Here is a 27,401-nt window from a genome sequence, read left to right on the forward strand (position 1 = left end):
ATTTGAAAAAATAAGCCAATCCATGAATTGTACAAGCTTATTATTAACATTTGGTTACCATAATTTTATTATCTCTGCTATTGATTAGTTGTCCTTCAGAAGCTGCTGCATTTTCCTATTTTTTTAACAAATGGGTTTAAAATTTGCTGAACTACTCAACTGAAACATTGAAATAGGATAGCGAATTGTTTCCAGGGTTTTTTAAGCACTTATTTTTGTAGGTGACAAACATATAATTTTACCAACCCACCCCCTGGCACACCCAATAGTGGTAACATTTTGAAGTATTTGTTTTCAAATGTTCTCTTCATAGTACCTTCTCACTCAGTGTTAAAATGTTATCTTTACCTTGAAGGAACTGATTTTTTTCAGAAATATCTATTCGGTAACATACTGCTCTGCCTCCCCCCTCTCATGCTCTCTCTCTATCACTATCTCAATAAATAAAAATCTTAAAAAAAAAAAAAAGAACATTTTAACCAATTTATTCTATTTCATTTTATGAATGAACAAGAGTGTTAGATAATAAACATATATTTCTAAATAAGTCTAAAAGGGACCTTTCAATAACATTTTAATCGAAAGTATGTTAAGTGATAAGAACCCATGTGTCATAGTTTATGTGACAGTTCTTATTTCTTACCGGTACATAAAAAAATGGTATGTCGTATAGTTGATGAATTCCTGGATTCAATAAATATTGTCATAATTGAAGGGCACTGTTGTCATCTCCTCTGCCTTCTGTGCAGCGTTCCCTCTTCCCTCAGAACCCCACTTACAACACATCGAACGTGGGACCATTTAGGATTGGTGTCATGCCATCTATTAAATGTTCACTTCTTCATTTTTTAGACAGCAGACCCAAATAAAAGCTCTAGTACTTTCGCACGGCCCACGGGGGAGAGCCTGGCACCAGTGTGTGGTGAGCGGGCAGCCCAGAGCGCGCAGAGGAGGAACCTCTCCGAGGGAAGTTCTCACTCTAGTAAGCGTCTACAAAGTGACTCCTCTGTGGGTGCAAGCCGAGGGCATGGTTTTGTCGTGCTTGTCATACCCTGCACATAATTCACCGCACCAATTCAGTCAGTCCTCGCTCAATCGTATGCGAAGGCTTTACTGTCCGCATTTTGTGTAGGAGGAAGGAAGGTGCGGAGCGATAATTACCTTGCTCAAGGCGACACTGGGAGCCCACCGTGGCAGCCCCGGCCCCCGCCGCCTGGGAGCGCGGCGTGGAAACCGCAGCGCCGGCGGGGCCGGGCGTCCGGCAGCTGAAGCTAGCGGCCGCGTTCCCCGCGCGCCACCACACCCGCGAGCCCTGACGCCGCCGCGCCCACCCTCGGGGGCTACTAGCCGCGCGCCGCGGACACCGCGTCAGGAGGGCGCGCGCTGGCGGCGGGAAGCTCGTAGGGCCGGGGGCTAGCGCAACACGTGCGCCGGCAGCGCCGGGTGGGCGCCGGCCTGAGCAGCCCCTCGCAGACCCACGACGCGCGGTGAGTGACCAGTGGCTCGAGTGGGGTGGGGGCACCGGGGACCTCGGGACACGGACCTAGCGGGGTGTCTAAATGCTTGGGGCTTCTGTGCCTCGCTTTCCCCTGGAGGCTTGGCCTGGAGGGCGGCGGGAGGCTCTCCTCATCGAGGTGCTCACTCTCTGGGTGCTGATGTGCACATGAAGGTGCCAGGTTGGAGTTCGGCCGATTGGAGGGGAGAGGGCGCTCATACTGAGCCTCCCAGGTGCTCCCTGGGGCAGGACGCAGAATGGTGGGTGCGTGGGGCAGGGAGGGCTGGCGTCTGGGAAAGAGCTGAGGGCACTAGTCAGAGTCCAGTCTTGGTCCAGGCCCTCAGGCGTGACTCAGGCTAGAAAATAGGCCTCTGACTAGGTTATTGAGGAGTCTTAGCCTCTTACGGGGAGTGTACTGTCCCAATATGGGCAGCACTTTCCTGTGGCCTCTGTAGACAGACCGAGAGTTAGTTACTGGAGGAATGTTCTGGGGCAAGCCGACTGGCTAGCCACTGGCCAGACTCAATTTTCTCATCTGTGAAATGTCTTTCGGAAGTCCCTTCTCGCTTGGTTAATGGGCACTAAATATAAGCATTCTAAGAGATTAGTATCTGCATTAGATTAGATGGACATCTTAAGCATCTTAGTAACCCAGAAGCCTACAAAAAGATTTTCCCAGGTATGTCTAGAGAACAGGACAAAATTAGTCTTTATCCCTTAACTCTGGATAATTGTCATAATCCCTTACATGTATATCCTGTGTGAATAAAAGTCTTTGTTGAGCCCCCACCTATGTACCTGGCCTTTGGGTATATATTGGTTACCCTATATAATTCTTTAAAAAGCCAGTGAAGTTGTTATTAGTATTCTCATTTTACAGATATGGAAACTTGCACACTTTCACAGAGATGGTAAGTTACAGGTTTCTGGCTCCAAACTCTGTGCTTCTTGCCTTTGCACCTCTGGCTCATAACATTATATCCACTTCCACTTGGACAAACAAACATTATATTCTCATTTCCCATTAACTAGAAATGGTACTATTTCTCTGTCCAACGAAAGGACTTTAGTGGCTAAAAGCTAACACTCTCTTCCCCCCGGTAATGTAAAATCCTCAATCATTACCAGCACTTTGTTAGGCATGAAAGGCACTGTAAGAGTCTGCAGTATTCCTTTTTGATGTGTCTTGTTTCTTGAATGTCATGATGATTACATGGGATGGTCAGTTCCCAAAATTTGGCAAGCTCTGAATCCTGTGTTAGAATGAGTTCTAGGGTGAAAAAAATTCTAAAGCATATGTAAGATTTTTATGGGAGAAGAATCCTCTCAGTAGATGTTGCACATCATTTCTCAAGCATGGACTTATTTTTGTATTACTATGGTATAGTAATGCTTTGTTTTCTGGTTATCTGTCATCTTTGTAATAACACTCAAGTTGAGTGTAGTAACACTCAAGTTGAGTGTAATAACACTCAAGTTGAGGGCACTGCTCTCAACTTCTACATGTAAATTTGTGCAGACCAACATAAAACAGCAAGCCAAATCCCAAAGAAGGCTTGTCCAGTGCCCTTTGCTCTTGGAATCATGGTGCTCTTTGCTAATGGTAACAATGATTTTTTTTTTAAATACAAATATGTATTGCATAGCTATTATGTTCAAGACATTGTACTGGTCACTGTAGTGAATATAAAGAAATGTAAGATGCAGTTCCTGTCCTCAAGATGTTAAAACTTTTGGGAAGACAATAATTATGAGAACACTTACTATGTCAAGGATGATCGGTGGCATAAATTCACCTATTATAAAGGAGGTATGGGATCTAGTTTTAATCAAATTAATCTTCAGTGATGAGCCAGAAAAATAGGCAAAGAGAGAGGTCAAAAAGCAAGGCTGTCCTTGAAAAGTAAGTGATATTATCCATTTTCTTATAATAATAATAGCAGATAATAATATTTATTGAGCTCTTGCTATGTACCAGGCACTGTAATAAGAGCTTCTTATTTAACCCTCACAATAATCCTGTGAGGGAGGTGCTATTTTTATTCTCATTCTACATGAGAGGAAACTCAGGTATGGAAGGTGGTTCTAATTTATCTAATTCTGAATTTGCTTCTGGTTTTTCTGTATTATCTTGGTCAACGTGCAGATTTCCCCACTTATAGAATTGAGATACCAGTAGTTACTTTGTGTAGCAGATGACCAAATATTAACAACTCAATTATATGCTCTGCATTGTGATAAATTGCTAAGTAAATGCCTGTAAAAGATGATTAAGATTAGAATCTTAATTTACATCTCTTTACAGTGGTATGCAGAGGAAGAGGTAAACATTGAGTACAACATCAGACAGAGATGTTGAGACATGGGGTTGTTTGTATAGAGACTTCAGCTGAATTCATTTATATAAGAAAACTTAAGGAAAATTGTGGGATGATGATCAATAGTCTTAGCTCACACCACACCCTGTTAGTATGCCTCCAATTATCTTCAGTTGTGAAATTCCTAGAAAATTCCCCAAAACAAAGTAATTGTAATGTGCTTTAATATTTTTGATGCCTCGTAGCACTTTATGAAACCACTAGGTGATTGATGTTACAAGGTGAAGCAAAACTTGCCAGGATTTCATAATACCCAAGATCCAAAAATAAACCTCACACCTCATGCCACTGTCCTCAAATAGAGACTTCAAGATGGAGGGAGACTCTTCCAGTAAACCAAGGAAGAAAATTTAAGTGAAAGAGATTTAATTTTCTCAATAAAGGTAAATTGCCATTTTTCAAACAAGGAAAAGTGGCTTTAAAGTGTGAAGTTACTTGTGATGGTGACACAGATAAAAGTGGAGGAACCAGGATGGCACCCAGTTCCTCAGGCCCTAGACACTGTGCTCTTTCCAGTACATCATCCTTCCCAAAAGTAAATGGCTTATTTTATTTATAGCTCTAGAAGAATGCAGAGAGTGAAAATAGAGAAGGTTGGATTGTTAGAACTTAATTGAACAAGTGCTATGAAAATTGTTGGCTTTTGGAGCTAATTCAAGAAAGAAAAAAGGAAACAAAACAACACCAGTTGATTTGAAAGTAACTAGTTTCTTCAACACTCCATCCATGTCTTGTTTCTCCTTTCTTTATTTCTTTTTTTGTAGTTCTCTTGTGGGAATGTTGTTCAGTTTACCAGATAGTTCACACTACAAATGATTTGAGGGTTGGGATGGGATACGATTCCCTAATGCATTTTAAATGTAATTTGTTTACATACAACATTTCAAGAGCCTGTCTGTTATGTTCAGGGTGATATATCTGAAATGGAAATAAAGGCAAATAGAATTGACAGAAGAACATTTCAGAAAAATATAAAAGAAGGAGTAAAAGTGTAAGGGAACTTTTCTTATGAAAAATGATAAAGTAGGGCACCTGGATGGCTCAATTGGTTGACCGTCTGACTTTTGATCTTGGTTCCAGGTCTTGATTTCAGGGTCAAGAGTTCAAGCCCCATATTGGGCTCTGCACTGGGCACGGAGCCTACTTTAAAAAAAGAAAGAAAGAAAAAGAAAAATAGGGCACCTAGGTGGCTCAGTCGTTAAGCGTCTGCCTTCGGCTCAGGTCATGATCCCAGGGTCCTGGGATTGAGCCCCGCATTGGACTTTGCGGAAAGCCTGCTTCTCCCTCTCCCACGCCCCCTCCTTGTGTTCCTGCTCTCACTCTCTCTCTCTGTCAAATAAATAAATAAAATCTTTAAGAAAAAGAAAGATAATGAAGAGGTTATTAAGAGGGAAAGGAGAAAACCCTCCAACAGAAATTTTAAAAAAAAGGACGAAAATTTCAGAAGTCTCATGATTTCAAGGAAGAAGAGAATGTTCCTATGTATAGGTAAATTTAGGACTACAAATGCTTACCAGTGAGATGAAAGAAAATTCAAGAGAGCCTCAGCAGGTGTGTATGAAAGAAAAACAGGTGTCTGTCCTGTCCAGCTTCGCTCATGTAAAGGGTATTGGGATTATTGTGGAGAAAGAAGAAAAAGCAGAAAGGGTTGAAGTGATGTTACTTTCCTTGCCTGTCATACCACCTAACATGACATCATGAAGAGGCTGATTTGATGATCAGGGCCTGACAGGCCAGCATTTGTCCATGTTACGGCTTGTGAGATTTTTCACCAAATGGTAGACTCAGAAGAAAAAAGGAAATAATGCTTCAGTCAGGAGACTGTTCTTTTTCATGACTTAGCTCATTAAAAGTCATGGAGAAGAAGGTTGGCTCCAACGGCTAAGTTGCAAGTTACCTACTTGGTGGATAGGATTATCCTTTTCCATCCTCATAGTGGAATAGATCATTAGAGGTGGTTACATACATCATATATACAGTTTTTGTGTTTGTTTCATCCTCTTTTGAGAGAGGGAGGAGGGTATCAGAAATAGTGATTCACACTGAACTCTACCTCTGAAACTAATAATACACTATATGTTAATTAATTGAATTTAAATTTAAAAAAGAATGAGTAGTTAAACTGATTATGAGTGGTATTTGTTGACTAATGGCTTCATCTTAGGGTAAATTTATAAGGAGCCACAAGTTTTAACATTAGAATTTTTTGGTAGAATAGGTTTTGAACAATTTACCAGGTTGCCCTTAATCATCAAAATGCCACTTTTTGGTAGAACTGTTCTTTTCCATAACCATATTCTGTTATATATCCATGAAGCAAAGCTACGGTATATTCAGTAAGAATACAGTCTTTCTTTGACTCCAGTTTGATATTTTCTAAGTCTCTTACCTCTTATTTGAAGGTGGTTCTGTGCTCTATAATAAATCATATAATCTCAGCAAAAAGAAAAGAAAAGAAATAATGATTCAAGCTTCTGAAGATTAAAGTATCAGGCATCATAATTGCTTTACTAGTGGGTATCATAAAGATTGTATGTAAACTGCATTGTACCTGGAATATCGTAAGAGATCAACAAACTATAGCATTAGTATTAATGGTAGAGTTAGCATTAGCACTATTTTTAATGTTATGCTGCTATTGTTGCTACTGATCAGGAGCAGTCTCACATGCTAGAGGTAATGTTGGGTTAGAAATCAGGAAACCTATGTTCTGATCTGGATTCTGCTATTAATGACCTTTGGCAAGTCCCCTCTTTTCTCTAAGCCTCAGTTTATCTATCTGTAAAATGGGGAAGGTAAAAGAGATGGCCTCCAAAGTGTTGTCTTTATACTGAGCTGCCACCAGTAAGACATGTCTGTAACTAGCTTTGCCAGCAGAAGGGAAGGATTTTGTACTCTGCCTCATTGAGTGAACTGGGTAATTAAGGGCATTCATTTGTTTTTTTAAAAAAGATTTTATTTATTTATTTGACAGAGAGAGAGAGAGCAAGAGCAGGAATACAAGCAGGGGGAGTTGGAGAGGGAGAAGCAGGCTTTCCTCGGAGCAGGGAGCCCGATGGGGGCTCGATCCCAGGACCCTGGGATCATGACCTGAGCCGAAGGCAGACACTCAATGACTGAGCCACCGGGCACCCCAAGGGCATTCATTTGTAAGACAGCCAGCCTTGACGCACGTCTAGAACAATCACTTGGTTGTTCTACAGTGGCCCAGACTCAAATGTCAGCGGTTGGGAGGGGAAGAAAGCAGCAGGACCATGGGAATTAATAGCTAACCTTTGAGATTCCTTCCTCCTCTGACTTATTAAAGTATTTGATAGCTAGGGTTAAGAATAAAGATAGACTAACATACGATTTTTTTTTTTTACCTAGTTTAACAAAACATATAATTCCAGTTCAGTGAAAGTCATAAGCGATTTAAAAAAAAAATGCAAAAGCAGGACCCAGAAGAGAAAATGGGAGCTAGCCTCAATGGAGTGCCTACTTCATTCTAGGTATTCTCATGGGTCCATGACACTATCAGATTAATCTTCCCGATAACTTTGTCTAGGTCCATATTACTGTACCCACTGTAAGAAATGGCACTCTTACTGTTAAAAGCACACAGTGGGACTGAGATTCACTAGCCTTTTTCTTTTCCATAATACCGTGCTGTCCCTTGAACTTAACATGGTGCTACAGAAGAAAAGTAATGTGGAAGTAGAACGTGCTCCTGCCTACATGAAATTATCACCTGTGGTAAGGGTTTTTCCTGGCCTAGTAAAATATGATTTTGCAGTAGTTCATATTTTGTGCTTCTTCCTGGAGCAGTGGGGAAAGAGACTCACTGAGGGGGTAATAGATGCCCCTGCCTTCCTGCCAGTTGCTATATTTCTGGCTGGTCCTTGTCCCCCTCACTGAGACATTGTTTTCACTATCTGGAAACTGTCACAATTTGAATGATGAGTCAATGACATAGCATACTCTTTGATTTTCTGATTCAAGATAGAGTTGTAGTTTTAATATCAACCCTACAGGCAGGCTGTCTGAAAGATGTTTACAGTTGATAGGAGGTTTCATTTTATTGGAAGATACCTCATTTACTTGAAGGTCTTTGAGGTTCTGAGTTTCTTATAAAAGGAGAAAGTATTTTACTGGGTATTCAAAGAGAATGAGCAAGTTCATGTTTGGATAAATGTACTATATAAACTGAACTTTATCCTCTCTTTTGCTTATTTCATATATAGGTGTGTAGGGGTGTGTTTCATATATATGCATATTTCATATATATTTCTTATATACATATTTCATATGCATTTTGTATTTATGTATTTCATATTTATACATTTAAAAATTCTTATAATAACTAATCAAATATTTTGATATTAAATATTTTACTTATTTGGAGACTATCATAGCTCCATAAATTGCAGTGCATATTGAAAGATACCCTGTAGATACCCCTTGTAGTCAGGAAGCAGAAACTTATTAATCCATGTGTAACTGTTCCTTCATGATTCAGTTATCTTCTAGTTCAATTCATAATTTCCTTTATGCCAGATTATTCCAAATTTTAATGAAGCAACTAAGGTAGTGGTAATAAAGAAAAACTTATTATTAATTATGTCAACCACAATGTGGCAGAATCAGATTTAATGTAGTTGTAATGTCATTACATGAATAGATGAACACAAAAAATCCATTTAAGTTTTGTTCAGTTCAGCACATGCCCACTATGTGCCATATATTGTGGCCTCTGCTCATGAGGAGTTTGTAAACAAACGGAAGAGACAGATAACTAAATAAAGTAGTTCTACTTAATATGGCAGGTGCTAAGATATGAGGATGCCAGGATGCTATGTAGGAGGCTTCAGTCTGATCTAAAGACATAGGTAAGGCTTCCTAAGATTTGACGACTTCTTTCCTTCTCTACTACTGTAAGTGTGGTCCACATCATCATTTCTTACTGGGTACCTGCGATTGGTTCCTAACTGGTCTGCTTGCTTCCACTCTGGTCCCGTACATGAAGCCAAGACTAACTTTTTTGTTTGTTTTTTGCCTTTGCCTGTGTATATTTAATATAATTCATATCTTGTAACACCCTCAATTAAAACTCAGTTAAATAAATAAATAAAACCTTTAATTAAACATCAGTGATTTCCTATAGATTTGAGAGTAAAATCCAGGCTCCTTTCCATGGCAAACAAGGCCATGGTAGATCTGGCTCTTGGATTCTTCTCCATTTCATGTCCTACCATTCTCTGATGACAGTCACCTCCCCTGCCACCCTGACCTTTTTTCTGTGCTTCACTCATAGCCAGGTCATTCCTCTGCCTCTAGGCTTCATCCTGAGTCTTCATTTGTACCCTGCCAATCTCAGCTCAAGCTTCACTTCCTAGAAATGCCTTCATTGACCAACTTCTCTCCTCCCCAGGCTTCTTTCCCCTTAGCTTCTCTTATGTTTTTCTTTTATCATTGTCTGAATTTGTTTGTTATTTATTTCTTTGTTTTCTGTCTCCCTATTCTAGAATGTTGGTTCCATGAGTGCTGAAATCCTGTCTACTCTATCCCTAGCCCCTGACACATAGCAACTGCTTAATACATATTTGTTGAATGAATGGCTGAATAAAAGTTTTCTGAACTGGGTTGGGATGGATGAATATAGCCATTCTAAGAACAGTGGAAAAGTAAGAGAATAAAATCGGCAAAGATACAGAAGCATGCATTGGCATGAGATGTGCAGGGAAACAATGCAGCTCAGTGTTAGTAGACAGTAGAATGCCAGCAGAGAGTAGAGGTAGATGTGCTTGGTAATAAAGGCAGGAATTAGCTGACAGAGGCCATTGTATGCCATGACCTTGGACTGTGTGGTTTAGACGAAGGGAAACTGTCAGATTTCAATTTAGATCAGTGTTTCTCAAACATTTTTAACCAAGACCCATAAGAAATACATTTTAGGGGCATGTGGGTGGCTCAGTCAGTTAAGTGTCTGCCTTCGGCTTAGGTGATGATCTCAGGGTCCTGGGATCGAGCCCCATTTCGGGCTCTCTGCTCAGTGGGGAGCCTGCTTCTCCCTCTGCCTGCCCTCTCTCCCTGCTTGTGCTCTCTCTGTCAAATAAATAAATAAAATCTAAAAAAAAAAAAATACATTTTATATTTTCTGTAAACAGAGCCACCCTCAGATTTTAGAGGCCACCACATTCCTTAGCTCATGGCCCCTTTCTTCAATCTTCAAAGCCAGCAGTGGAAGATCTAGGCCTTCTCATATCACACCTCTCTGACAGACCTTTTTTCCTCCCTCACCCACTTTTAAGGACTCCCTTAATTAGATTGGGCCCATTTGGATAATATAGAATCCTCCCCATTTCAGATCCTTAGCTATAATGGCATCTCCAAAGTCCCTTTGTCATGTAATGTAATATACTCACAGGTACTTAGGACATCTTTGGTGGGCCATTATTCTGCCTACCACAGGGATGTTTACAGGGAGTTTTTTATAGCTCATCTTCCTTCCCCCTTCCTCACTTTTTTCTTTCTTTTAATAAACATTTATTAAGTACTCTTTCCTAGTGCTGACATACAGCAGTGAGCAAGACAGCCAGTGTTCCTGCTCTCATGGTGACTTATTCTAGCACAAAGATAGATAGACAAGTAGTCAAGTAAATAAACACAGTAGTTACCAACTGTACCATGAAGGCAATAAATAAGGTGATGAGTAGAAAGTAGCTGGGCAAGACCACTTTGGCTAGGTGGTCAGGGAGGGGCTCTCTGAGGAAGTGACACATGATCTGAGATCTGAAGGATGTAAGTCAGCCAGCTGCGAAGAAACAGAGGAGGAGGATTCTAGCAGAGGAAATGGAAAATGCAGAGTCTCTGGGCAGCAAAAGACATGTCTTATTTAAGCAACAATCTGAAAGCCAGTGCAAATGGAGTGGAGTAAGCAAGGCTAAAAAAGTTGAGCAAATGATGGTGGCAAGACAGGAGAAGTGAGGCCATGCGGTGCCTGAAAGATCATGTGCGGTAAGGATTTTCGATTTTATTCTAACAGCAATGGACGTATTGAAGGGTTTTAAGTAGTGGTGGTATGAACAGGTAATGTAATCTTATTTATTCTTCTAAAAGGTAGTCGCTATGTGAAAATGACTTAGAAAGGGGTAAGGATGGATTCAAGAGACACACTGAGGGCCTACTGAAGTCACCTTGGGGAGAGATGACAGTCTTTTGGACTGGAGTGAGGACAGTAGGAATGGAGAGAAGCAGATTGATCTGTGATATATTTTGGAGGTAAAATTGATGGGACTTAGTGATGGTTTGGTTGTAGGGGATGAGAAAGAGGGTGGAATCAAGGATGACTTCTAGGTTTTTGAGCAACTTCAGTTATTTACTGAAATCAAAAAGGCTAGGGAAAGAACCAATTTGTGGAAGGGAGACCAAGGATTCCAACTGATCATGTTAATATTGAGCACTTTATTAGAGGTCCAAGAGGTGATGCAAGGAGACAGATTGGAGCACTGAGAGATGTCTGAGTTGAAGATATGCACCTGAGAGTCATTAGCATACAAATAATTTCTAGAGGCAGGTGACCAGGTGAGATCCCCTGGGAAGGGAGTAGAACTAGAGAAAAAATGTTTTGAATGAGCTGAGGTCCTCCCAGAGTTGAAATTCAGGAGGAGGAAGAGCAACCAGCAAAGACTACTGAAAAGGTGCTAAATTTTTTGGAGCTGTCTTGATTGATGGCGAGGCTAGAGGTAGAAAAGTCAAAGGAGCAAGTGAGCACATTTCTATATACCCATTAGAGCAGTACTGTTGTATCGCTAGCACTTAACGATGTGCCTGGCACATGAAAGGTGGCCTATTGAATGAGTAAGTGAGTTTTTTTTGAAAATGGCCAATATGTTCTGGCGTATCTCTAGGTATGGGAGTAAGAGGTGAACATTTGCATTTGCTGGTTCCCAGTGGCCTAACATCACAGAACTTTCCAGCCTACTTTATGGATTTGGGGCCCACCTTTAATTTCCTAATGAATAGTAGAACCATTCCTTAGGTTTAAATTGGGAAACAATCAGAAATCACCAGTTTGCATTTTCTGAAACATTCAAGATAGAAATACATAGTAAAATAAACAAGTAATGAATAAACAAGCAAACAAGTAAACTTGAACTTCTGTAGAAGACTCCAACAACTCCCTTTCTTATGACCAAAGAGATCAGTCTTTTACTAAGTTCCAGGAGAGGGGTATGAGCCACTTTTTAATTTCCTGTTACTTCTAAAAGCACATGAATAGCTCAGAAATTCTCATCTGTCTTGAGATTTAACACCACTATGTTTGACTATGATAATGCAGCCCTATTTGGAAGAAAAAAAATTTTGTATGCGACTGAAGCTCAGAAGGTTAAGTAACTCGCCCACAGCCTCAAAGTTTTTTTTATTTTTTTTATTTTATTATTATTTGGGGGGGCAGAGGGAGAGGAAGAGAGAGAATCTTAAGTAGGCTTCACACCCAGCACGGAGCCCAATGTGGGGCTCAATCTCACAACCCTAAGACCATGACCTGAGCCAAAATCTAGAGTCAGATGCTTAACCTTAACTGACTGAGCCACCCAGGTGCCCCACAGTCTCAAAGTTCTTAAGCCCAGTTCTAAAGGACTCCAATGTCTCTTCTCCCATCCTTTGCCAACGCCAAGGAGCTTAAGTGAATGGGGGTTAGAGGTGGCTAAGATTTTTAATTTACTAGTTTTAAAAGTATACTGCTTAAAAAAATCTTAACAATATAGAGAAGTTAAAGGAGCATTCTAAGTCTTTCTGAATGATTTTGGTTCTGGTATTTTCTGAATGTATTTAACATGAATGAATTTGTCTTCTTTTGCAAGGAAAATTACAGAGGTGTATTCCAGAATTGACTGTTCATGGCACATACAGTTGGAGGGTGCTCACTGGCACTTATTTTTATCATTGTGTTGTTGTTGGTTAAAGCAAACATAGGTAAGATATTTCTATAATTGAATCTGTAGAAGGATTTGTGGTTTAAACTCTCAGTTACAGATGAAATATGTATTTGTGAGAATTGTTCTGGTATTTGGTCTTTTGTAGTCCGTCTTCTCTCATTTTAAATGGGTAAGTCTGGTTCCATATCTAGAACTAATATGCATTTTGTTTAATTTATGCTGATTAATGTATTAGTCCAATCATATAATTTCTCTTTAAAAAGTGGTTAGGTAACCACAAAGCTGGCATTGTGAATTTTACTAAAATGAGAAATGATAGTGCATTTTAACAGAGGGTATGCATGGGTGAATTCAACTATGCTAAAAAAAAATAATGGCTGACATTTTCCTTCCCTTTTCTTTATTGGGAGCTTACTTTTTTACTTTCTAGCTCGTTACAACCAATGGAAACCAAAGAAACAGAGAACAGACATATAAGTAGGATGGGAGGGGAGAGAAAGAGAGAGAGACTTAGTTTTGGTTCTGAAAATAAAAAAGAATGTTTTATTTAAGTATTTCCTTTATTTGATTTAAATAACTTTTTTACAAATTCCTGTTTAGGGTAATTAAAGCAATCTTATAAGTACAAAAAAAAAAGGACTTTCAGTGGAGGCTTTCCATCACATCTGAAAATTCAGGGCAAATCTATAATTCTGAGGTTCTTTCATTGGCGGGACCACCAAAAACTGTTCCATTTCTGAATAGTTGTCATATTTATTTACACAAAAACTTCTAGAGAGTAAGAATGACCTCTCTTTTAATGAGTTTAATATGGTATCTGGCAATAAATAAATAAATAAATACACTCTTTTAAAAAGAAGAATACATTCATGTAATGTCATATTAGCTGTACTGGGTTATGGTTCATTTAGCCCAGTGTCTTTCATCTTGAAGGAATACCAAAGTGTGGCATGGAGGACCTAGTTTTCATCCTTGATGCCAACCACAAACATACCAGAGCCACTGAATATTTTCTTTTGTTACAAAATAATGTTTTAGATTATATATATTTTATACCACTACAGCAAGAGAAAGTATTATTCCTGAATCTACCCCTTAGAGTTTATAATAGCCTTTTAAATGGTCATTTTGTTTGTTTGTTTGTTTTGCTTTTTGCTCTGAGTATTGAAGTAAGCCTTATAAATCAGAAATGAGGATGGAAGCAAATGTGATTTACTGTGGGAAGTATTTTCCAGTAATCTGGTGGATAATTTGCATATAAGAGAGATTGGTTTTTCCTCGTCCTCTGTTCCAACCTATTCTCTCAGCACTTTTAGTCTTACTGTTTTGAGAACAATGCATCTTTTAATTAAAATAAAGTTAGACTTTAATGTGGTTGCCTTCTGTTCTCATTGTGCATCAACAATACAGCCAGAGTAATGTGGGTTATTTCTATTTCCATGATTTGATGGGATTAATTTTACCCTGCTCTTGAGAATCACACAAACCCACCATTTTGAAATGGGTTTCTTATGTGCTGACTTGTGTCTTATTGCAGATGCATGCAGGAGAGGAGATGTGACTGTGGAGCCTTCCCATGTAATTTCACTTGGATCAGCTGTCAATATTTCATGCTCTTTGAAGCCCAAACAAGGCTGCTCACAATATCCTGGTTTTAATATGTTAATCCTCTACAAGTTTAACAGAAGAATCAATTTTCTGCATGGTCACTTCCTCAGTTCTCAAGTCACAGGTCTTCCTCTGGGTACAACAGTGTTTCTCTGTAAACTGGCCTGTAGCAAAAACAAGGAATTACGAATATGTGGGGCAGAGATCTCAGTTGGTGGTGAGCATTCCATTCTGAATTCTTAAAAACTAGTCATCTTTTGGTATTTGTCATGTGTTAGACAGAAATCCAAATATAGGGCAGTGTTCTTTCTTTTCCTGCCACATGGGTATATTTTATCTTGATAGCAATATGAGTACCTCAATATGAGAAATCCAGAAAGAAATAGAATTTGGACCTCATGTAGTAGTGTTCTCTCTCTCTCTCCCAACCCTCCCTCCCCACCAGTTATTTTGCCCATTAAGACTAAGGACCTGTTGTCCTTGGACTCCAGTGGCAGGAAAGAGAATCTCTGCAGCTGAATCTTCATGCCTTCTTGATTTATGAGAATTTGTTCAAAGCTACAACCTCCTAAAAAGAAGAAAGAGATACCGTTTTTGACTTATGAAGCCCAGGTTGAGTACCCAAGGCTGAGCAATTCTCCTTTCCCTAACTTAATAGTCCTTATATCCACATTCACTCCTGACCACTGGTTATCATACTTAGCAGAGGTTAAAGGAGAACTGTTGTCACACTCTTTTCTGGGTTTTTTTTTTTTTTTAAAGATTTTGTTTATTAATTTGACAGAGAGAGACAGCGTGAGAGGGAACACAAGCGGGGGAGTGGGAGAGGGAGAAGCAGGCTTCCCGCTGAACAGGGAGGCCGATGCGGGGCTCGATCCCAGGACTCTGGGATCATGACCCGAGCCAAAGGCAGCCGCTTAACCGACTGAGCCACCCAGGCACCCCGTTTTCTGGGTTTTCTAGAAATCTCCATGAGCCAGAACTGATAGGCTCATGCTTTATCAGGAGAGTTGACTTATATAGTCTCAAAGAAGCAAGAGTGAGGGAATGAGCCAGGAAAGGACCAAAGCAAACACAAGGAGGTCAGATTACTGATCTGGCCACAGCACCAACAGAAAATACAGCTGGTTGCTTGGTCACTAGGGACATTCCCAGAAAAAACATATGGGAGTACAATGACAGAGAAAGAGAAGAATTTAACTCTCATTGGTCAAAATTTACCCATAGGGTATCAACTCCCCTACATGCTGGCTTGCACTGCTGGTCCCTCCAGAAAGCTGCTGGGAGTAAGAACTAAGACCTCAGAGCTGGCATCTATAGCATGAGCCACAGTGCCCAGGTGAGCCCGCAGTATACCTGCCTAAAGCTTGTAGACTGCAGCCCGCACCCTTAGCCTCGAAGGCCCAGCCAGGCAAGCCAGTGAGTATGCACGGGCTCTGAGTCATCCCAGGAAACTGTGCCTCCGTGGTTCCAGAGAAGGTCAGGAGTGGACAGTAAGAGGGGTGGGGAGAGTAGGAGGACTTCAGGCTGACTGACCAAGATGCAAGGACAGAGCCCCTGACATGAAGACAGTGAAACAAAGCTCAATGAAACTCTTTTCAGGAAAAATGGAAACCACTTCTCTGTAACCTATAAGGATATGGTTGGGGCCAAGCAATCTTGCTGGAGAGCCACCAGAAGCACCGAGCAGAACACCAAGCACACAGCCAAATGAATCACTGGAGGCTAAGGAGACATAAACCAGGTCCAGGCCTCTTCTTCCCATTTGTGGCCTCCTATTCACACCACTTACGGGTCATGTACTCTCAGCTCCGACCGCCTGTGGTGTCCTAAAAGGAGTATGGGCTTTGAAGCCCAGCCCTGTCACTAACAGTATACTGATAGGCAGTTTCAATTCTCTGAGCCCCAGTTTCTCTGTCTGTGTTATCAAGATATTAACACCTACTTCATGAGATGGTTGTAGTGATTAGATGACATCTGGTATGCAAAGTGTTTAATCTAGTACCAGGCGCAGAGAAGGCACTGAGGTGATAAGCTCTAGGGTGGAGGTTTTAGCTGGCTTGACTCTTCTTCCTGTGTGCCACATGGTAGATACGAGTCCATTTCCCTTAAAAGAAAGTACAAGAAAGTGATAGACAAATGAAAATTTCTCTAAAAAACACCATTGGTCCTCACCTCTTTTGTCCTCAGAACACCTGAATGTTTCACCCAGGTAACTCGCTGTCTTAGTAGACCAATATTACGTATTTGTATTAGATGTTCTCAGGCCTATGACGTCAGTTGCTGCTGTTTTTCTTCATATTTATTAGGCTAACAGTAGCCTTGGAGGTCAGTATTCTTGCACATGTCCTTAGCCATCTAGTCCATTTCCTACTTTGCTCAGATGTGTTAGAGTGCTGCGACCCCTTTCCATTTTTAGAGTTTTCCACCCAGTGGTGTGCCTGGGTGGCTCACTCGGTTAAGTGTTGACTCTTGTTACCAGCTCAGGTCTTGAACTCAGGGTCGTGAGTTCAAGCCCCGCATTGGGCTCTGCACTGGGCATGGAGTCTACTTAATTTTTTTTTCATCCAGAGTATGCAGATGCATTTGTGACAGTTTGCAGCCTCAGAAGACCTAGGGAGATGGTTAAGAGGATCTGTCATAGTGCAGCTCAGTTAGGTGGTACTGCTGGAATGTTGCTTGTCCAGTGTGCTCAAGTGGTAACCACACCATCAGTGGCTGCTCTTTGAGCAAGTTTAGCACCTTTGAGGTGAAGGACTGACTGGAAGCAACAGCTTTTTCTGAGTATGGCTAATCATTCCAAGAAAAGACGCAATGAATTTTGGTTTCACCTAGTATGGTAAGCTTAATCTTATCTAGTGAGGGAGTAAACAGCCTCTTTTCTTTTTTGTGGTAAGTGGTATCCTTTTTTGTAGGGCCATTGTATATCCTGAGAATGTGGTCATAAAGTTGGCTGGTTTTTCAGAACTGGGAATGGGTAATTTAACCTTTTTTTCCCAGCCTCTCTTTGGGCTTGGGTGGTTCTACTACCAAGAGTTCATTCAAGTTGTGTGGTTACTAAGCAGTCAGTGCTCTAGCTTAACCTCACAGGGTTGATCCACAAACTACTTAGAAAATCAAGGTAATAAATGAAAGACAATGGATCCTTGCTTGGTTGTTTTCAATATATGCTTGACTGGCGGTATTTCTGAAAGCTGTTTTTCTAAGCCATTTAGTTTCCCATAGTAAGTAGGGCTTTTAAATACAGTAACAACCGTGGGATGCCTGGGTTGAGTCATGATCTCGGGGTTGTGGGATTGAGCCCCACATCGGGCTCCATGTGGAGCCTCCTTGGGAGTCTCTCTTTCCCTCTCCTTTTGCCCCTCACCCTGTTGCAATCTCTCCCTAAAAAAAACAAAAATGATAACAACCATAATACTCATAGAAATTTATTATATTGCAAGCTATTTTAATTTTCAGAGGCTTTGATTTCTGTCCTTTTTGGGGGGGTGTCAGCTATTATACACTTGTATTGAAGAGAATGAGATCTGGGTTCCCCTGGGACAGATAATCTCTGCCAAAACCAAGTCCTGGGCTGAAGTAGACACCTTGATTTCATGGTGTGGGGACCTCATGTTGGGAAAGTTGACTTGATTTTTCAGTAAAAGCTGTGCTCTTTAAAATGAGAGTCTCTGCAAACTTTTAGGAGTAAAGGTACGATTAGAATTGTTTCATTACTTAAAGGTGCCACATGCTTTATATCTCATTTGGTCATCATTACCTATGAAGGGTTAAGATAATGATGGTGGTTTGAACACATATATTTACATTGATCCCCCTGAAATTAAGCCAAGATGCAGTAAAGAAAATTTTCTAGAGGCACAAATCCTAAAGGACAAAAGGGATGGGAGGGGAGACATATCAACAAACTTTTGGAAGCTGGAAAACAGGTAGATCAGTGATAATTGGCTTAGCCAGCAGTGAGAAACATCTTGATGCAACATGAGTGAATGCAGAATCTCCCACCCCAGAAAGACTCAGAAATTGGTGGTACCATGTCCTTCTGGGAGTGAGGGTAAGAATGGGACTAAAAATGAGAGGTTTGATTGAAAAATCTATTTGAAAAACAGATTCTCAGATCTCTTTCCCAATTCCATGTAGCTAGACATTCACTGCTCTCCTACTCTGGCATAAGACTGGAGGCTTGGCATTAAAGGGCTGCTAAACTAGCTCCAGCCAGTCCAGCTGAGATTGGTAGTACCATGCTGGAAAACAAAGGGGATTAAAGGAACATTTGCATACAGCTCCCTTGAGCCCTGTACCCTCCTCCACTCAAGTTAGAATATCCTTTTCTGGGAAATCTGGTAAGTCCGAGAGGAAATACCTACAATTATTTACAACATAGGTTCCCAAGGAAACCTCGCCAGATCACCTTGGAGTGAAACTCAGAGTCAGCAAACACCCCTCAGCTGACACACATGCAGAGCTCCAATCTGTAATTAGTGCCTCACTCCTACACATGAGTAGAAATATAACGATCTGGGGAAAATGTCTACTATGAAAGATAGAAACCAGAACAATGTATGGAACAAAGCATATAAGCAAAGTGGAAGAAATAGAGGGTATTCAGGGAGAAGAAATGTTAAAAAACAAAAACTATCCTTGATACCCTCAGAGAATTACAAGAAACTAGTGCATACAGAATAAAAATAGGATGCTGTGTGGAAAGGAAATACTCAGAGAAAATATTGCCCCCAAAGATAAACAAATGAAAAACTTAATAGGAGGGTGGATGTATACTGAGGAGGCTTTTCCTTGATAGTAGAACAGAAAGACCAAGAGCTTAAAAATATAGAAGATAAGGTATAAAATTAGAGGAAAACTCAAACTTTAAAAACTAGGAATTTTTAGAAAGGAAAAAATAGGAGAATCAACGGAGAAATAATTCAAGACTATTTCCCAAACTGAAAGATATAAGTTCCCAGAATGTATGAACTCTGAGAAACCAGAAGAGAATAGACCCTCCTTAAGCATATCTTTGTGAAAATTCAGAAAAATGGGGACAAAGAAAAGATTCTACAATTTTCTGAAAATTAAAAACAGTGGTTCAAGAATCAAAATGGCTTCAGGCATCTTTTTTTTTTTTTTAAGATTTTATTTATTTGTCAGAGAGAAAGAGAGCACAAGCTGGGAGAGCGGCAGGCAGAGCAGACAGAGGGAGAAGCAGGCTCCCCGCTGAGCAAGGAGCCCTTCCCAATGTGGGACTGAATCCCAGGATCCAGGACCTGAGCCGAAAGCAGACGCTCAACTGACTGAGCCACCCAGGCGTCCCTGGCTTCAGGCTTCTTAACAGCACCCTAGAATATAGAAGACAACAGAGCATTGCTTCCAAAATCCTGGATTTTGAAAATTCTTTTCAACTTAGAATTCAATACTCAGCCAAAGTATCCAGTCGAGTGTGAGGGTAGAATAAATAATCGTGCTCAAAATATTTCCTCCCTGTACCCTTTCCCAGGAATTACTGGAGGATGTACCCCACCATCACAAAAAATTAAATCAGGGGAGAAGAAAGAATTGGATTTAAGAAACAGGAGGTCAAACACTGGAAAATGAAGGAATTTCCATTATACTAAGGACTGGCAATATCAAAATAGCAGCTGTGTACCAGGCACAGAGGCAAACCTGTCTTGTTGGGATAGTTCCCAAGGACCCTAGAAAGAGGTCTTCAGGCAAACGAAACAGCATTTGAATATGTTGAACAGTGGTTCAGATAATTGGCTTGAGAGTTTGGAATTATATTAAGAATAAGAAAACTAATGGAAGAACAGGACGATTTTTTATGGGCTCCAAGGTAAACAAAAAGTTGTACAGAAAATGAGAAGTTAATGTAGTAGTCTAAGTGGATCAACTGGATCATAAGTAGTTATGTATACAGATATATACAGTGTATATATACATTTAACCATGCTCAAAATATTTCCTTCCCAGCACCCTTTGCCAGGGAACTATATATGGTATATACAGAGTGTGTGTGTGCGTGTGTGTATATATATATGTGTGTGTATGTATAGTTCATATATATTCAATATAAGATATACGTATTTCATATATATGTGAAAGAGTCTGTTCTTTCAGGAAAAGAAAGTTTATTATTCCATTAAACAAAACTATATGAGCTACATATTAATATACCCGTTTTATAAATGAAGAAACTGAACTTCTGAGAAGTTAACCTGTCCACTATCACCCAGTGGATAATTATTGTGCCCAGGTCTGTGGTGTTTGCTAAGGACAAAAAAAAAAAAAAGTCATTTATTCCATCAATTACAGGCTTTTTTTTTTTTTTGGTACAGACAATATCTAGGGCTTCAGTGGTATATTTGTTTTATCTCACCCAAAGGAAACATCTCTCACATGTGGGTCTCAGTATTAGAGTGGGATGAGATCAATGAGTAACAGAATTTTCTCTTACCTCCACTAAATCTGAGAAACTCCTAGCTTTGGGTTCACCTTTGACTATAAAATGGCTTAATTTACAAATACACACCTTTGATAGAAGGGACCTTGTCTGCCTTGTACACCTTTATATGTCTATAGCTAGCACAATGCCCAGCCCATAGAAGGTACTCAGTGTCCACATACATAAAGAATCAGTTTACGAATGTTTATAAAGTGTTCCAAGTGATGCTGCAGAAATTAGATTAGCTGGTACAGCCCAGAAGAACATGCCTAGGGCTAGTGGGTGGAAGTATCATGGCAGCAAATACCAGGTCTATGGAGAGAAAGAGGCCTGGAATCTTTAGAGGTTTCTAATATTTGAATGGACTTCACCAGTGGTAATGGACGTAGCACTGAATGTTCACCTGTCAGGGAGAATGGGGGAATGTGGTGGTAAAAGGCTTGGACTCAAGTCCGCTACTCCTACTCTGCCACTTCACAGTTTTGTAATTTGGGACAAGATAGTTAACCTCTAAGTCTTAGTTTCCTCTTCAATAAATTGAGGATGATAACAATAAATACTTGATAGAGCTACTGTGATGTCTAATTGAGGAAAACCTCATATAACGCATGGGACTTGGCATGTAGTGTTTGATCCATATTCACTATTGTTATTAGAAGATGTTCATGCCTTGGAAGCAAATTTGAACTTGGTGGAATCTAGACATAGGGAAAGTATTGTTATCTTATTGCCAAATAATAACAATGTGATAGAGATATCAACTGTGTGCTGTTTACAATATGAGGCTTTGCACTTTGTTTTTAAAGTTGTTCCGGAACAGCCTCAGAACTTATCTTGTATACAGAAGGGAGAACGTGGGACTGTGACCTGCACCTGGGACAGAGGACGTGACACCCATCTATATACTGCATATACTTTACAGTGAGTGAGAGACTGTATTTTTGCAACTGTTTTGTAGATGTTATCTTAGACTACATTTAGAAATATCTAATACTTTTATTTTTGCCAGAGAGAAGAAGCAATAGACACCTCTAGGTAATTAGGTACTTAAAAAAAAAAAATGTCTAGGGTTCATCAATTAAAACTGGTTCATCTAAAGTGTGAGAACTAAGGTCTTGAATCTGAGATCTAACTCGGGAGTTCTCAGAGCATCCGAGGTCCATGTTATGGATGTTTCTCCCTGCTCTAATAGGGTTAAACTGGCTGCATTATATCCCTTCCCTGTTTTGCCATTGTAGACTCTTGGGGTCATAATATATAAATAGACTCATCCTTGTGGTAGCTTTCTTTCCATTAGCTTTGGAGGAGTTTCTTTTTAAAGCACCTTTGCCTGATCTGGAAGGAAGTCCACACAAAGGAGAGTCTGGGAAAGTCTGTTCCCTGGAGTTGATCCCATAATCCCATCCAAAGATCCAGCTGGTTTGCCCTGTGCCTAAGTGAGCAGGAAATGGGGGAAAGGAAGTGGAGCCCAGGGTTCCAGTCTGTACCAGAAGCTGGCACTTCTGTGCAGAAAATGCCTATGTGGCCATGGATCCTTTGTATAACAATTATATCTGCCCTGAGGAGCCAGGATGCCAGTCAGGGTTTTGGGAATTTAGGTGGTGTAGGTATGGTTACTTATCTACATGAACATCAAAAAGTCTCAGTCCTACCAAAAAAGGGGAGAGGAGAGGAAAATATGGTCCTATTTATGACCATAGAATACAAATATTCCTGTAATGTATCCCCTAGTAATAAGACTGACCTTAACAAAATGTCTAGAATTTTAAATACTTGAATATTCTATTCCTTTGTACTAGAGGGAGCCAGTAGCTCATAAAGTATCTTGCTAAACACGATTGTCTTTTATTTATAGGTTAAATGGACCAAAAAATTTAACTTGGCAGAAGCAATGTAATGGTCATTATTGTGACCATTTGGACCTTGGAGTCAACCTAACCCCTGAATTGCCTGAATCCAGCTACACAGCCAAGGTTACTGCTATCAATAGCCTTGGAACTGCTTCTTCATTTCCATCCACATTTACATTCTTGGACATAGGTACATTTTATTTCACTTTTTGTAGGTATCATTCATTGGTATATGAACATTATTTTAAAAATTACTCGGATGTTCTGTATGTGATTGTTTCAAAAGGGACAGTGTCACAAAGGATAGATATTACTTTGATGCAAGTAAAAGGGTGCATGATCCTAGAACTTTATAGAGATGGTCGTACAAAATGGAATATTCAACATTATTCTCTCTGTTGGAGAAAAAAGAGACCAGTCGTATGGAGGCACTAGCTGCCAGTGATACCATTCGACTGAGGAGAGGGTCCTGCAAGGTTATTCATGAAGCTCAGAGTGGGCACTTCTCGGCAGAGGTGTCTTTTTACCCCATGGTTACTCCACTGTTCTGAGATAGGCTACCTGTGGGCCTGCTGGGCCAGAGCAGAGGTGCCTACTATCAATAAAATGTATCAAGTTACAAATGCATCTTACTCTGAGAATACCTACTTCCATTCCTCTCATCACCTTAGGAGCTGGAGTGAGCCAATCCCAGCACGTTTCTGAGCAAATATAATTAGCCCAGTTCAATCAGAGGCCAATCTCAAGCATCCTCAAATTCTGACCATCCCAAATAGGACTGGGCTTCTGGCCTCCCTTAAGTTCTGGCCTTACACTGGGCGTGTCTCTTCTCTCTTCCCACAGCACCTCTTTGCACACATACTGCTATGAGCCTTGACATAGGCATTTACTATACATTTTCCTATCATACTTCTCCCCATCTTACCTTTCATTTCTTCCCATTGACTATTCCTCTGTAAGGCCCCTTCTTTCCCCTCTTATTCTATTCCTGTGTTCTCTGTTCCTCTGTCCCTTCCATATGACTACCAACATTTCTTCCCTTTCTGAGAGGTGATCACCACTAGCCACCTCTCCCTTCTCAGCCATTGGAACCCTCAGGTTTGGCACATTGGTTTTCTTGGTACGTTGGATTAAATGCAGTCGACACTATCACTAATGTTGGAGGTAGTTTATTTGGTAAAAATAAGGGTAGATTAAGGAGAATTATTTTAATGATTCCGTAGTGAATGAAACTTTTTCTTCTCTAAAAAGCCAGGGGTTTCTCTCTTATCTATTTCACCAGCTTTGGTGGTCATGTATCTTAGAAATGAGTTTTGTTCAGTTCTTTCTAGCTCATGTCAAAACAAAGGTTATTTCCAATTGTAGAGCCCGAATCACACTTTTTTGTTTGTTCTGATCACCAGTGAGGCCTCTTCCTCCATGGGACATCAGAATCAAATGTGTAAACGCTTCTGTGAACAGATGTATCCTTCAGTGGAACGATGAGGGGCTGGTGCTGCTTAATCGACTCAGATATCGGCCCAACAGTAGTGGGGCCTGGAAAATGGTAATGGTTTTAGAGTAAAGGGGAAAATCAGGGAAGGGCTCTTAATATCACTGCACAGATCTCTGTCTTTTCATGCCAGCAAAATACTGGGTTTAAGAATATATAGCCCTAAAGTACACACTTGAGATAGATCAGATAGTCATATACACCTCTATTTGTTAAGAAATAAGATTTTATTTATTTATCTGAGAGAGAGAGAGCGCGAACAGGCAGGCCGGGGTGGGGGGATGGGGGTAGAGGCAGAGGCAGAGGGAGAAGCAGGCTCCCCGCGGAGCAAGGAGCCTGAGGCGGGGCTCCATCCCAGGACCCTGGGGTAATGACCTGAGCCGAAGGCAGATGCCCAAACGACTGAGTCACCCAGGCGTCCTTGATTCTGAAATTTATTTAGCCACAGGCTTCTGTAAACCAATATTAATTTTCTGTGATTTATTTCTCATAAAGGACTCATTTCACCTTGTTATGCTACAACTCCCTCTGTATTACTTTTTAGTAATTTTTTTTAACATATTAGAAAAAGGAATATTAGGAAATGTCCATAGAGACTTATATGGAATTGAATATTCCAAAGATAAAGACGCAATACTTTGATCTAATATTAGACATTAATTTTTTTACAATTAAATTTTAAGATTATAATTCCTCCTGGTATTTTTGTAAAATATAATGACTTATAAAAATAACAGAAGGTAGGGCGCCTGGGTGGCTCAGTTGGTTAAGCGACTGCCTTCAGCTCAGGTCATGATCCTGGAGTCCCGGGATCGAGTCCCGCATCGGGCTCCCTGCTCGGCAGGGAGTCTGCTTCTCCCTCTGACCCTCCTCCCTCTCATGTTCTCTGTCTCTCATTCTCTCTGTCTCAAATAAATAAAAAAAATAAAATAAAATAAAAAAAAATAACAGAAGGTAAGTTCCACATATAGCTGAAACTCAGGAGAAACATAGTAATTAATTTTTTAATACAATTAAAGTTTTCTTTTTGAAGCCAGTTCTATGTCTGTGTTAAAACCTGGGTGGTTCAGTCGGTTAAGCATCTGCCTTCAGCTCAGGTCATGATCTCAGGGTCCTGGGATCTAGAGCTCTGATCTCTGCTCCGCAGGGAGTTGCCTGTCCCTCTCCCTCTGCTTCTATCCCTGCTCATGCTTGCTCTATCTTGCTCTCTCTTTCTCTCTCAAATAAATAAAATCTTTTTTTTTTTTAAAGATTTTATTTATTTATTTGACAGAGAGAGACACAGCGAGAGAGGGAACACAAGCAGGGGGAGTGGGAGAGGGAGAAGCAGGCTCCCCGCTGAGCAGGGAGCCCGATGGGGGCTCGATCCCAGGACCCTGGGATCATGACCTGAGCTGAAGGCAGACGCTTAACGACTAAGCCACCCAGGCGCCCCAATAAAATCTTTTTAAAAGAAACATTTATCACATTGTAATTGCGACCAAATAAAAAATAATCTCTAGAAAATTCTCCAAGACTTTTCTGAGAATTGGTATTTTTCAGCTTGTTTCAGGATCCCCCTTGGGGCCTTATAGATGGGTTCTTAGACCCCAGAGTTTGTTTTTATTGAGAAGCTAATTCAGATTAACATCATTTGTATTCAATAACCCTGTCATTGTCTTCTCAATGAATGACAGATCTAAAAAAGTAGAAAAGGTTATCTACTCAAGTTTCTTACCTATGTGTGTCAAAATTCTTTCATTTAATTTTAATAGACCCCTTTAAAAAAGTCTTGTCTGATTCAAGGTCAGTGCTACAAATACCAAAGGAAGACATGATTTGCTGGATCTGAAACCATTTACAGAGTATGAATTTCAGATTTCCGCTAAGCTACATCTATATAAAGGTAGTTGGAGTGATTGGAGTGAATCGTTGAGAACACAAACCCCAGAAGAAGGTATGTGTTTTAAAGAGGGGAGTGGAAGGAGAGGGAGGAGAGACAGGAGGGGGAGAAGAAGATATAAGGATTTCCTTGGAATAGGATCTCTAAGTACTGGTACTAAACCAACAAGTTAATTTAATGCATTAATTAACAAGTAAATGAGTACATTAATTAACAACTTAATTTTGACATTAGCTTAAGTACTGTAACTATCCAGGGCTATATGTTTATATTGCTAGGAAATTTTTAACATTCGGTAAGTCCTGCTCTTTCTTGCCACATGTTGTCATGTTGGTTACAAGCTGATGCTTCAGTAATGTTTGGTTATAACTATATTTCTATTTCACTTCTTATCTCAGGAACTCTCTCATTCCACAAAACCATAACTGGTAATTTCATTCCTTTATAAAATTTAAAACTTGATACATTTTACCTTTTGGATTCTATGAAAATTAAAAGCTTGAAAGAAGGTAGACTCTGGAGACATAACATTTTTTTTTCATCATTAGTTTTTGATGTAGTGATCCATGATTCGTTGTTTGCGTATAACACCCAGTGCTCCATTCAATACGTGCCCTCCTTAATACCCATCATCAGCTAACCCATCCCCCCACCCCCTCCCCTCTAAAACCCTCAGTTTGTTTCAGAATTCATAGTTTCTCATGGTTCGTGGAGACATAACATTTTAAATAAAGTTTAACATCCAGCAATCCTCTCTCCTCCAAATATTATGGCACTGCCCTTCATCATGCCTTTGATACTCACTGCTCAAATGAGGGCCACCAGACTGCCCATAGCTATGGAAAGGATATCAAATATAATTCTCAGTCTGATGGAATTTTCTTTTTGGCAATTATAGGGAAGACAACTTACGAAGGTGTAATCAAACATTTTATTGGAGCAAAATTACCTGTATGAGCTTTATGTCAATATTAGCAAATCTTTGGATACACAGAAGTAGCCATCTGAATATTAGGTTTTTTTGGTTTTTTTTATTATGTTCAGTTAGCCACTGTATAGTACATCATCAGTTTTTGATGTAATGTTCAGCGATTCATCAGTTATGCATAACACCCAGTGCTTATCACAACACGTGCCCTCCTTAATACCCATCACCCTGTTACCTTACCCCCCAACCCCCTGCCCACTGAAATCCTCAGTTTGTTTCCCAGGGTCCATAGTCTCTCATGGTTCATCTCCCTCTCTGATTTCTCCCCCTACAGATTTCCCTCCCTTCCCCTATGGTCCTCTGTGCTATTGTTTATGTTCCACATATGAGTGAAACCATATGATAATT

The 27,401-nt window shown here is 40.2% G+C and overlaps 1 protein-coding gene across 2 annotated transcripts in view; it reads left to right on the forward strand.

Annotated features, from left to right (window-relative positions):
• Positions 1-1,427: 1,427 nt before the first annotated feature.
• The window catches only part of IL12RB2 (interleukin 12 receptor subunit beta 2), a 78,981-nt gene continuing 53,007 nt past the window's right edge, over positions 1,428-27,401 (forward strand). The window contains exons 1-7 of one of the 2 annotated variants that reach the window (XM_081818595.1): positions 1,428-1,487; positions 12,720-12,831; positions 14,332-14,619; positions 21,648-21,762; positions 22,697-22,881; positions 24,095-24,237; positions 25,969-26,119. In XM_081818595.1, coding sequence (XP_081674721.1) covers positions 12,756-12,831; positions 14,332-14,619; positions 21,648-21,762; positions 22,697-22,881; positions 24,095-24,237; positions 25,969-26,119 — 958 coding nt within the window. In that variant the 5' untranslated portion in view covers positions 1,428-1,487; positions 12,720-12,755. Of the gene's footprint in view, positions 1,488-10,354; positions 10,870-12,719; positions 12,832-14,331; positions 14,620-21,647; positions 21,763-22,696; positions 22,882-24,094; positions 24,238-25,968; positions 26,120-27,401 lie in introns of those variants that run through there. The other variant, XM_081818594.1, reaches the window with a different exon arrangement.

This window comes from Leptonychotes weddellii, chromosome 4 (assembly GCF_054177405.1).
Source record: "Leptonychotes weddellii isolate Sample4059 chromosome 4, ASM5417740v2, whole genome shotgun sequence".
In the NCBI taxonomy this organism is placed as follows: Eukaryota; Metazoa; Chordata; class Mammalia; order Carnivora; family Phocidae; genus Leptonychotes; species Leptonychotes weddellii.